Source organism: Alosa pseudoharengus, unplaced genomic scaffold, assembly GCF_046254945.1.
Source record: "Alosa pseudoharengus isolate Yale_2024_CS ecotype anadromous, Long Island Sound unplaced genomic scaffold, YU_APseudo_1.1 YU_APseudo_1.1_scf_21, whole genome shotgun sequence".
In the NCBI taxonomy this organism is placed as follows: domain Eukaryota; kingdom Metazoa; phylum Chordata; class Actinopteri; order Clupeiformes; family Clupeidae; genus Alosa; species Alosa pseudoharengus.
Genome location: NW_027468674.1, coordinates 28,318,420 through 28,331,576, shown reverse-complemented (window position 1 = coordinate 28,331,576; position 13,157 = coordinate 28,318,420). Strand labels below are relative to the sequence as shown.

General features: G+C 41.0%; 1 protein-coding gene across 1 annotated transcript; it reads right to left on the bottom strand.

The window, feature by feature from the left end:
- Window positions 1-480: 480 nt before the first annotated feature.
- ccz1 (CCZ1 vacuolar protein trafficking and biogenesis associated) lies at window positions 481-12,130 on the bottom strand. Its single transcript, XM_076298457.1, has 17 exons — window positions 11,995-12,130; window positions 11,185-11,260; window positions 10,952-11,048; window positions 10,053-10,150; window positions 9,845-9,938; window positions 8,797-8,877; window positions 8,655-8,702; window positions 8,477-8,560; window positions 6,529-6,704; window positions 5,186-5,267; window positions 4,752-4,813; window positions 3,681-3,792; window positions 3,037-3,070; window positions 2,524-2,641; window positions 1,358-1,516; window positions 1,139-1,266; window positions 481-951 (listed from the first exon to the last, which is right to left on the bottom strand). The coding sequence occupies exons 2-17, from the start codon at window positions 11,196-11,198 to the stop codon at window positions 896-898; spliced, it is 1,443 nt and encodes a 480-aa protein (XP_076154572.1). The 5' UTR covers window positions 11,199-11,260; window positions 11,995-12,130; the 3' UTR covers window positions 481-895.
- Window positions 12,131-13,157: the final 1,027 nt, after the last annotated feature.

Here is a 13,157-nt window from a genome sequence, read left to right as displayed (position 1 = left end):
GCATGTATATATTAATGTATTATATAGGCGCAAATGTGTACATTTTATTTAATTTAGCCTGCATCATTAATGAAAAACTAAATCATCCATCTAAATTTTATATTTTCTACAAGCCTATGTCATCTAGATGTGATATAACATGGATTAAGACATGTCCCACCTTCCTCCAGACTTTGAGGCACCCATATCTGTACATAGGCTTGTATTGTATAATTTACTGTGTGCAGGTATAAAAGCTAGGGAAAATACAACTAAGCTACACTTAGAGAGGGCTATCATACCAAATAATGTCCCTCAGGCATGGAGGATTACAAAAATCATTGGTAGATTTTGCCACCTCAGGTGATACCGATATGTGATTTTTTAGGTCCTGGCCCATAGAGTAGATGGCAAAATTGACTGAGCTTTTCAAATAATAGTACAATAATAATACACACCACAATAAGCCTATATTTAAGACCTCCACATAATTCAATAAACTAAAATTTTCACAATTTATTTAAAGATGGAGTTATAACAGGACACAAACAATATTGTCGACTTGATAACATTAAAGAAACCATTGCATGTCAGATTTAAGCGAATGGGGAAAAAAAAGATTAGAGTGGTCTTTAAAATGTTGACAGAATGTATGGCAAAAAAAAAAAACACTGAAAAAAACAACATAACAATGTATGTACAAACTGGGGAAAAATACAGAAATTCTGATTTTACACTTAATTACAAGAATGACATTACGATTTATATTATGTTAAATAAAAATCTAAAAAAATTGCATGTTGTGAATCTTTTTTACAATGCAATTATTGCATTACACTGATTCTGCCACTGTATTCTCAACAGTTGACAGTTTCTTAGTGTGATGGAACAGTCCCACGTTCTCCTGCAAATCTCTTCAGTCCAAGAAAAAAATATTATTGAATTGTGTTGCACACAACCTCTTCACTTCCTCTGCAAGAAAAGAAAAACAGACAAGACAATTAAAAACACAGTGTTCCAAATTCAACAGCTCACACAACACACAAGGTTATCGGCTAGCAGCCAGGCGACAGATTTCTTAATGACGCATCAACAACCAATTGAAATTGACATACCATTCACTTAATGACGCATCAACAACCAATTGAAATTGACATACCATTCACTTCAATTAAGTTGGCATTCTTTTGGTTCAAAATCACGTAGAGCTCCCGCTGGTCTGACTTCTTGCCCACAACCCAGTAGTCCGTCATTGCTTTCACAATGATTTCCTCGTCCTCATCCACTCTGTTGAACAGAACAGAAGTCACATGAGGACACAAGGTCAGATCTAGTGAGTGTGGTTGTAACAAAGGCATTGGATTTAAACAAGACATACCGGGCAAAGTCGCAGTTGATATCGCCTAGGATCTTCATGAGATCAGGGTGAACAGACGTGAGGGAAACGCTGGCAGTCTTGCGCATGTGAATGGTGCTCTTCTCAGCCAAGTTCATGTGATTGAAGTAGATGAACTTAAACTGAGGCTCCTTTTCTGGTCTACAGATATTGAACAGCAATAAAAAGAGAACAGAATAATAATTTATTCAGACTAACTAATTCAGACAGATTAAGGATCAAAACACATCAAGGAGTCTGATGTGTAAACTCCACTCCTGGTAATATTCTATTCATGTCAGTTGTAATTATGGATTATGTGTTGGGGTGATGAAATCCAAGATATCCACATTAAACATGCATCATGGTCCAAAGGAGCGCCAGAAACTGATGTTTTGGATGACTTAATACAATAGGCCTATGATGATACCCTGCTAAATAGCACCACATCCCTGTGTCACTGTGTCGGTCAATAGGGGAGGGTGTCATGAACATTAAAGATTCAAATGGGTGCTATTAGTAAAAGGAGATAGATATTCAAATAAAAGTAGACAAGCAGAAACTGCACAATGGCATTGTTAAAGGGGCAGTGAAGCCCTAACCTCAGGACTCCTGAAATGGATATGGACTAATGATCCATCATCAATTTCCCACCAACGTCTGGTTGGGTGTCACAGAAAAATGACGTATACCGGTAATACATTAGTTCACTTAATGTACTCTGTTTATAAGGGCCTGTCTGTATCCAAAAGCAGCCAGCAGACTGCTGGGGCATGGATGGAAAAGACTTGGCAAAAGATGCTTACGTGCTGCTCAGACTAAGTAATCTGGCAACGTTGTCCGAGCAGATTACTCCGATCTGATCTAAAGCACAGCTCAGCAAAATATTAAAAGAGAAAAAAAATTTTTTTGGTCTCAACTTCCCTGGATGTCACCCCATCCTCTCAAGCAAATATGCTGAACATGTACATAAAAGCCATCAACGTGTATTGCCCATCATGTCAAAGTCATCTTCTTTATGCTGAGTAATCATATGATGGATGACTACATGCGGCCTGCTGGCATGCAATGGACACCCCTTTTGACAACGACACTGTTGAGTGTCAGGCAACGAGCTCTGCCATTGGTGGTGGTAATGTGCGGGGTTAGCGTGTGGGATAAGTACTGACCCCGATATCCGGCGATTGATGTTGTACTGTTCGCATATGTCTGAGGCCAGCAGGGTGAGCTGGGGACCCACCAGACTGTCCAGCTGCTCGCAGAACTCCCGCGTTAAATCCTCCGCAGCTAGGCAAGAGAGCATGAGAGAGAGAGAGAGAGAGAGAGAGAGAGAGAGAGAGAGAGAGAGGGATTAGTATAGGAGATGGATAGCTATGGCTTCCTCATTTCACCCCTTCTTTCAGAGGTCAACAGAGGTGGTCAGTTTTGCTGTAGTCATCCATTTTACAACAAGTTTGTTACACATGCGGTCATCAATGACTAGATCAGTGGGTGATAATGTTTGTGTGTGTGTGTGTGTGTGTGTGGGGGGGGGGTTAAGCTTGTGCCTTTGACTTTGGTCATAATGTCTTACTCAGCATAAATGACCCTTGTGATTGATTACATGCAGACACAGCCTCACATAAGGTATTACAGTATATTACATGTATTAGGCATCACAGTATATTGCCTCCAATGCTTACCATTTATCATAAAACATACTGCAGCACTCATAGCCTGTGGAGGATGAGAAAATACTACAATTATCCAAGCAAAAAAATAACTTAACATTAACGTAAACCCTCTTTCTATCCAAACCAGAACAGTCACCATAATGTCGCTATCCTTTTCACTTTATTTCATAAAAGTGATAAAACAAGAGTATGTGACAAGATTGTGGGTTCATTTCAATTGCACAAAAACGTTCAAATTGCCAGAAAAAGAAATTCACAACTATGCATAACACTTCTATATACTATTTTTTTTGGTGAGACAACAGTCACTGCACTGTTACGATCACATTACATAATTCAAAGTCGCATAACAGATTGTTTATGTAACTAGACATTTAGACATAACAATTACCACAGGCCTTTCAAATTACCATGGAAAATACCCAAAATGAGATGCACAGCTACGGATAAAACATCTCAATCTGTTCATGCATATGCGAGGTGGACATTGCCATGCCCTTGACTAATCACAGATTATTTTCATGGCTGCCAAAAAAAATGAGGAGTTTAGATAACTACCTGCCGAGCTCTTTATACAAATTAAAAAGAATAATGCCTAGTAGGGTAGTGATGTTATACTCCTTCTGTCCTACACAATTCCACCTTAGTCTCACCTTATACACTATCAAATGAAGCTCCTCATAGCCGTCTCCTGTGTTTACATATATTCTTGGAAACCTGAATTTGGCATCTGGATCTTTGAGACTCACGGGTCCAGTCAAAAACCTAACAAGAAAATCAAACAATTAACACATGTGTGGCAATTAACCCATTTGTTTTGTTCTTGTTTTGTCAGTATGTCATTTTTAGCCACTTTCACCAGGGGCTGCAAAATATCTACACATCATCTTAGTGATCCATTTCTGTGAATTAAAATAAGAACAGAAGAAGAACAGAGGAGAAGAAGGGAGAAGAAGAAAAAGAAAAGCCTGCCTTCGGATATCTAGGTCAATAATGTGATCCTGTATAAACGCAGAACCCTATCAGAGTCACTGATATGCATGAATCTGAATCTGAGAGTTAATGTGGTGGAAAGGAGACTTGAAAACAACCCAGTCTGGCTTCAGTGCACATCAACAGTCACGTAATGCAACCCAAGCCTGCTCTGCAGTGTCCCTCCTGGGCTGCCCTTGAAGTCCAGGTAAGGCAGTGCATTTTTGCGTAGGTTTTTATGACTCCAAATGTGTGTGTATGTACTGTATATGTCATTGTACATGACAGTCAGGACACTGTTCTCTATGCTCTTAATTGTGCCAGGGTGCTTGGAGTATAATGCGCGCCTGACCTCAGTATGCTCACCTCTCTGGTGGGTTACCCAGGTGTCTCTGTCACACACAGAAGAGACTGTGTGTGTGTGTGTGTGTGTGTGTGTGTGAGTGTGAGTGTGAGAGTGTGAGAGAGAGAGAGAGAGAGAGAGAGAGAGAGAGAGAGAGAGAGAGACTGGATTGACCTCTCCTTGATTCACAGACCTAATTTAAAACGTGCATCATGACCTATCCAGTTTAAACACTGCAGGACACACACACAGCACTATTACATAGTATCTTTGAGTTAGCAAGGAGGCCATGGAGTAGTGGTGCAGACTGATGCCAATCAGGCCACTCTGAACGCTGCTGGCTGTAAAGCTGATCCCCAGGGGCCTCCGAGGAGGACTGGGGCTTGTGGCTGGGCCATGCAGGACCTACCTCCCATAGTGCAACAGATTGCCAGCCACCTCTGGTCTCAGGGGAGAGTCCCTCCCTGCAAGCTGCGGCACAACCCAGAAAATGTCGGCGTTAAGTACAGACACACATGTGCATTAACAGTGTGACCCTGCTAGAATCTCTGACAAGCCAATTTGCCATTAAAAGCACTGCATGTGGATGATTAAATTGGGTACACAGTTTCTTCATAAAACTGTGAAAGCTCTAGTCCACAAATCAAATACATATCTGATATCACTGTTACCCAGTGCACTAGCTACATCCTTTTCTGTGCAGCCACTGACTTTACATGAAATCTGTACAAATCGTCTAGCAACAGCACACTCTGCGAGGAGCTTACGTAATGACAGAATACAAAATCAATCAGAAAAGGCATCAGATTAGAGGAATGTGGGGCAGAACTGAGCGGGTCTCACCTCAGGCTCAGAGTGGCGAGGGAACAGAGAGGTGGTGAGATACTTATACAGAGTCCTCATGTCATCCTGCTCCAGACCACTCCTAGGGGATAACAAATCACAGAGAGACAGAGAGAAATCAGAGAGAGAAGAGAGAGAGAGAGAGAAAATCAGAGAGAGAGAGAGGAAACCAGGCTTTGACTTGAATGAAGTGTGTGTGTGTGTGTGGGGGGGCACCACAAAAGTCAGGGCCCTTGAACTGATTTCAGCAAGGAGACGAGGATACCACATCCTCCCGTAAAGTCTGTCTGCGGTCACTCGTCGCCAGCTCCCACGCCTAGCTTCTCAACTGGCCCAGAGCCATCTTGGGTTGTTGCAGACTAAAATAAATGATAAAAGCCAGGACGTTGCATTGTGCAAAGAGGATTATGCGACGTATTTAAAGCCTTGGGGGATTGCGATGCCTTGTAATTGGTACTGAGGGAGGAGGGGGGGGGGGGGTGATTTTGGAGTTCCTGCGCCGGCGGTTCTTCACACACCTTGACATGCACAGGAGAGAAGGGCAGACGCCGGGGTGCTCGGGATGAGAGACGAGACGAGGTTACGAGAAGCTGCCAACAGGGAGAGGCCCGAGGCTATTAATGACACAGAGCGTGCCCTGGCAACTCCAACACCAACAGGGGGTTTGGTCATCTGCCACATGGGCAAGCGCAAGCCACCATGAGGCAGCATTACCGGAATCCATCCGCATCTTAAATGAGGACTGTCCCTGGAGCATATAACCTGATGACAATACTTCAACTCAGGGAACACATCCACATCAGCTTACAGCACATTGTCATATTTATTTGATATTTGTGTGTTTTATATATATCACTTCTCCTCTATCATCTATTTCTTTACTTTGTTTCATACAAAGGACTTGAAGTTCTCAGGCACTGTGTCTGAATTCAAGGTGTGGACCAGACCGTTTAAGATTTTAAAATAGATCATTATATAGAGCAACTTCAAAAGTTTCTCATAACTTCAGACACAGAAATTGTCCTTGCTTTAAGCCCTGTACATATATTTGCATTTATGCACACTGCACAGTCATTGGAGACTATGAAAATGCCTGTGCAATAAGAATGGAAATGTGATTGTTTTTGTGATTGTTTTTTCTTATGCTCAGCCAAAATAATAAAAAAAGACACAAAAACATTTGAGAGGGATCTGAGATAAAACTGTCGAACATTTTTCAAGGCAAGGAGTGGTGGACACCGCCAAACGTAAACCAGAAGTAATTGATTTGGACCCAAGGACATCAAATGAAGATAAAACAAGAAAGCATCCAAAACAAACCCCGTGTCACCAACGGACCGTACCAGATAAGCTGATCGTTGTAGAGAAAGGCGGTGTATTTGACCAGGCTGAGACTCTGCTCCACCCTGTTGACAAAGGACTGGATCTTCAGGTAGGTCATCTTGTCCAACGGGAAAAAGCTGATGCCTCCAAAAACATCCAGCAGGTCACATGACTGCAGGTGCAGTGTCTGCAGATACTACACACACACACACACACACACACACACACACACACACACACACACACACACACGCACAAAGAAACAGAAAAATAAAATTGGTGATAAGAATCAGGTTGTGCTCACACACGTAAGACTGAATGAAAGTGGAACACATAACTCTGATGACACTCTATATTCCTGTGTTCTGAACTGGAACTTATAGCACTGTTTATAATGGGAAGTTCATGCCACATCCTGTGAATCAAGTGGGCAACAGAAAAGCCCACACGCTCCATGGCGGGCTCTGTGGCTGGACTTGGCTTGTGACAGGTGTTGACATAAGTGCTGTGCTCGGTTGCAATATCAGCCAATCATAACATGGAAATCAAACAAACGTCGCTGGCATCATCCGGAGTAGGCGCTCTATGCTATTTCGCACAAACATTTGTCAAACTGGAATGACCTCTGGTAACCTTCCAATCAAAATACGTGGGAATAGAGAGTAGTCACAGGCAATTGCACTGGCATATGCACACGAGACCACAATCTGTTACAGTAAGGGCAGCTGGCTGGGAAGAGGAGCATCATATTCTGCAGTGGACCTCATCTCGCCTATCATTATGAGGTGTTCAGAAAGACAAACAAGTGTAATACAGAAAAGGCTAATTGAGCATTGACCCCTCTCTCCATTGCCTCGGTGTCCATGCCTCAAGGCCAAAGTGGATATCACTGACCACGCAGGTTTGATTCCAGGTGAGGCAGCACAACAGAACACTCGTCTGTTCTTGCTTGATTTCTAACCCAGGCAAGCAACCCCCGGGGCGAAGACGATACCGGAAAGCCAATCCGCCTGGACTCAGCGGCCGGGTGACATCTGACCCCCCCCCCCCCCCGCCTGTGTCAGGGGAAGCCTCGCCATTGGGGCCGCTGTGGGAATGAGACCGCAAGGGCTTCCCTTGATGCCGCAAGGCTGAATAATTGAATGAATTGACGAACGCACGAGAGATCACTCCTCTCCTGCCGCCCATGTTTGGGGCAGGGCATGATTAGCACCGACGCATTAGCGCTGGATGCCCCCAATGAGGAGCGCAACTCAACCCTGCCGGCACTACTGATTAGTATTAGTGCACCCGGGAGCGCTAAAGGAGTCCACACACCGGCTCCCAAAGGGGCCCTTGCACAATGCTAGTTGCCCTGAGCCACAGACGGATGCAGCAACGCACTGTTGTGATGGCAGACGAGTTAAAAGCATTTTGGATTAGTGTGGAATTAGCATGGATTAACATGCCAGTTTTAAAAAGGACTTGGAAAAATTGTGATCTGGTTTGACATTTTAACTCCATGACAAAAAATAAAATCCACATCAGAGCTTTTCACAAGCCCATATTTACAACCCCACATCCAATTGTCCCAGCTGCTTTCAGTTAAACACCAAGCCATCTACATGGCTATATGTACGTTCCAATGATGGCTTTGGGATTTTCAGGAAGGATTAAAATGCATCTTTTTACTTAGCTTTTTTATTATAATTTAATAAATGTATTGTTGTTATTATTATTATTATGACAAGTATTGTTGTTATTCAGATTATTCTTGCTATTATTCCTAATCTATTATTATGATTTGATTATGATGAAAAAATTTATTTCTACATGTATTATGTAATTATAATCTAATAATTATAAGACATAGATGCTAAGTAAAGAGGGTGTTATTCAGACAGACCTTTAGAACCATTACTTTAGTCAATTCAGCACATACCTAAAGTAATGTTTACCTTACAGGGAATTTATTATTGGGTTACTTACCCTGTAGAAGAACTTCTCAAGCTTTTGTGTCAGCATTTCCACACCGCCAGCTTCCATTGCCCTGCTGAATGTGCCATTGAACAGCTGAGGAAAGCATAAGGCAAGACCATCAGTCCACAGGAGCAGATAAAAATCCTTTATAGTCACGATAAACTGTAATATCAGTAGCTCTTGTTACCTTGTACATACTGTAGCACTGCTGTAATACTGCTCCATAAACAGAGTCCTGAAAAAAGAAATACAACGATATGTACACCCCAGGTACTTACACTGTGATTGACCATTGCAGAATCATAAAAAAAAAACTGTTTTGCACTTACAAGAATTTCCTCTTCCTGATATTCTACTGTTGGTGGCTTTCCATCTTTATTAGGTTTCTCTATCATAGGGTTTCGGACCACCTACAGTGAGAACAAACAATAACAAATAGCACAATAAGAGTTACTGCAGCAGTGTAGCTGTTTTACGGCATGTGCACTAACATTGCTCTATGCTTGCTGTGTTTGCCAGTCATATTCAAAGTATTATATACAACCGCAATCAATTTACATGTATCTTACAATTACATTTAATCACATTTAAATGAGACATCATGCCAAACTGAACATCCCCTGCCCTTAGCATTCACATCATTCCTCCCAAGTTGGTCTGCAAACTAAACCCCCTGGGCATCAACTCCTCTCTGTGTGCATGGATTTTGGACTTCCTAATGAACCGGCCACAGAGTGTTAGCATTGGCAAGCATACCTCCTCCACCCTCAAACTAAGCAGAGGTACCCCCCAAGGATGTGTGTCAAGCCCCATGCTCTACACAACTTGCACATACGACTGCAATCGACCCTAATCAGCCCATCAAATTCCACAATTAAATTTGCGGATGATCCTGCCACAAGATCAGGAAGAAAGCACACAGTATATATACAAAGACTGGACTCACCCTGGACACTGTCTGTTCAAACCTCTGCCATCTGGCAGGAGGTTCAGAGCGATAAAATAAAAAAACCAACAGACTCAGGAACAGTTTTTACCCGAGAGCAGTGGTATCCGTTACTCCCCATCTCACAGACAAATTAACTCTTTTCTTAGAAGCTTATAAATTGCTGCTGGTCTAAGGATGCCCTGATGGTAATTAATCTAACTTATGTATTTTATTCTATTTCATTCTATTTATTGTGCACAGCGCCAGAGTCTCCCACATATTTTCATTGTACTGCTGGTATAGTGACAAATAAAGTTCATTCATTGTATATGGGGAACATCAAGGAAAGGCCATCAAATACATAAAGCCAATATGAATCCTTATAGTCAACTTTCAAAACACATGGTTTATATTAATTATATTATTATTATATATAAGTGAAATCATACCATGACCATCCAAAAATGTTCTTCCGCTTCGAAGAAAAACTGCCTGTTCTTCTGTGTGTGAAGAGACTTTGCTGGCTTTGTTGGACAAAACGTTCTGAAAAAGTGTGCATGACACAATAAATGACAATAATAGATAGAGATAGATAGATACTTTATTGATCCCCAAGGGGAAATTCATGGAATCTATGGAATGTAGAAATGTATTTACCTTGTAAATTGAACTATGGCTTCACAGAGTCCAACACTGCGGATTTTTTCATTTTGATCTAACTCACTTGGGTGGTAGAACAGAATTTTCTTTTCCTCCTATTTAAGAAAAGAAGTTTAGTAGGATAAGCAGACAAATATCTTAATAAAATAAACTATGCGGTCCAAACCACAAAACTTACAGAGCACAGCATTCAGGGAACCCCGCTGGGGCTAAATCTATGCAGTAGGACTATTAAATTGGCTGAGCTGCTTATGGTTTCTCCAGCAACCATTCCTTTGTGCTGATCATGCAGGTGGCTTTTTAATGTCAGCACACTAGGGCCAGAGGAAGTCTGTCAATTATCATTTTGACTCTAGACTTCAATAGAAGGCACCCTCTAACTCCATTTCTGATATATGCATCCAAATGATTTAGACATCTTAAGAAAAACAGTAAAACTTGTGAATTATGTTAATTTAGCATAAAATAGTTTTGTTGATCTGTTGTTTCAAGGATTCAAAAACAAACTCTTTGCGTTTGAGTCTTATTGAGATATGGGTTAGACGGAGCATGAAAAAAAATCCATAAATTATCAAATTAACAATCAAGTAAACTATTTATAGACAAACATGAAAATACTTAGAAGCCCGGGATTTCAAGCCCTGAATTTACCTTGAACAACTTAGTACATAATAGGCCTAGTACACTTTGTTACTTGGATGTCCCTAGGGATCACATAAAACCTTGAAGAATTGCTACAGCAATTTGCTCTGTGTCAAGCCACAGATCGACTGGGCGACTTCTGAAGATCATAAACCGTTCTAGTAACGTGTTCTGTTTAGTAACAAATGTTATGTTTAGTAACAAGACATTACATGCTGTTCACATTTCACAGTTAGATACAAGGAAGCACAAACCTCTCCCTCACGAGGTCCAAACTTAGGGTTGTAAATGAAGAAATTTAATAAGGATGGGGTGTATTGTTTCTCTTGCATTCCAGAGGCCATTCTTGGACTGGAAAAAAAATGCATCGAATGAGCTTCTATGCTTCTATGATTGTGAGAAATTGTATTTACAGTTGTCATACGTTTCTGAATTGGCATTAATAGTAGTGAAAGCACCAGAATAAATACTGTGCAGGTGGGCGTACCTGATCATCAGCATGAGTGGACTTTACTTCTCAAATTCGTGCTCCTTCTGAGTAGCTTGGTAAGCATGCCTTGAACCTGAGAACACAAAGCATCTCAGTGTGACTTCTCGACAACTTCAACAACTAGGCTGTCGATAACCATCAGCTATGCAACTTTATAAGCATGTTGGATATTAAACAAATGTGCCTGACACTTAGGCAGAAAGACGTCAACGTTTAACTGCGTTCTCTGGTCGTATCCAGGAGGTGTTTAGAGGAATATGTCCTGACTAGTAATTCTATTTTAGCGAAGTAAACAACGTCACAAATTTAACTAGCTTTACTATGAGCAAATCATTCTTGCCTCCTCCTGTTACAATTTAGCTAACGTGAACGTTAATCTTAACTGGCTCTATCATGACGCTTACCTGTCATTAACAATAAGGAAATGTAGGGTTTCAAACATTCATATCATTTCAACCGTTTTGAGAACTGTGTGCGTTAACTTCAAGCAAGTCCTCATACACTTAAACTAATTTAGCTAGCTTGCTAGTTCGACGCGAGTTGGCTAACCAAACAAATTAAACAACCTTCTGCCTGAGGTTGTTCAGGCTACCATGACGAACAGACTCTACAGAGACAAAAGCAAAATGTTTGGTACATATACAGACTCGTTACCATGGAAGACAATTCAATTATGTGTTGTAAGAGTAATGTAATCCAAACATTTACAGGGTGCGTTGCAGGATATGCACCCTCAGTTAGCATTAACCTAACCTAATTCCATCACGTTTCATTGCAATGAGAGCTATTTCATATGAAATAACATACCATTCACTGCATGGCAACAAGACAGTTGATCCGTGCTGTTATTTAATTGACAAAAATATATGGTGTGGGAAGTCGCGATCAATTATAAACACCTAGCATACTTCCTCCTTTTTGACAGGATACATGCGTGCTACAATTTGACATGTTCGGATGGGTTCTATTGAGTAACTAAGAACAGTTCCGGATAGTTTGCGCTGTCAACTGGGTTGGTGGACTTGGTTTGTAGGTAGCATAGACTGTATAGAACAGGTAGGCTAGACATAATTTCAACCAAATAAAACAAACATACCAAAATAGTTTTTTCCCCCACATATTAGGATTTATTACAACAATATCAGAGCATTGCTATTTGTTCCTTAGCCTATTGCGTTACACCAGTTCCAAGATGTAGGAAGTGTTTTCTATAGTAAATGTTCTGGAGTAGGCTATGTAGAATATGTTCTATGATAGTTATACAAAACAAGTAGATTGTCAATAAGTAAATGCATTCTCCTAACCTCAACGATTTAAACTGAAAATATTGATGTGAGTTCAAACACAACTTTACCTCAGTGTCACTCAATAAGTTAGAGTTGGAGTCTAGTTAAAAATAATGGTGGGAAAACTAGATGTACCGCAGAGCGGTACAAAATATGACCGCCGCCCAGTCCAGCACATTTTTTCCACAAAAATAAATCACGCTGAAAGGCCTATATGATTCTAACTGTCTCACTAAAATGCATTATCCACACTCAATTCTCACTGGTATCTGCTAGACAACAAGTACCAAAACATGATTAGTTCATAGATTTCACCTGTAAAATTCATTTTAAACAACCCCACCCCCATCTTGCCTGTTCATAATTCTGAGAAATTCTTGAATTGTGTGCATGTGTGCGTGTACATGTTTATGTTTATGTGTGTGGGTGTGTGTGTGTGTGTGTGTGTGTGTGCGTGCTTGTGTGTTTGCCTGCGTATGTGTGTGCATGTGCATGCATGCGTACATATGTCTACTGTGTGAGTATGTGTCATACGTATGATTACTGTGAATGTATGTGTGTGCGTGTGTATCTGTTTATGCACATGTGTGCACATGGAATGGCAACATGACCCCTGGAGGCAAACATACGGAAAAAATTGGTCATCCTAGGCCCTAGGTGTATAGTAACATAAATTAATTTATT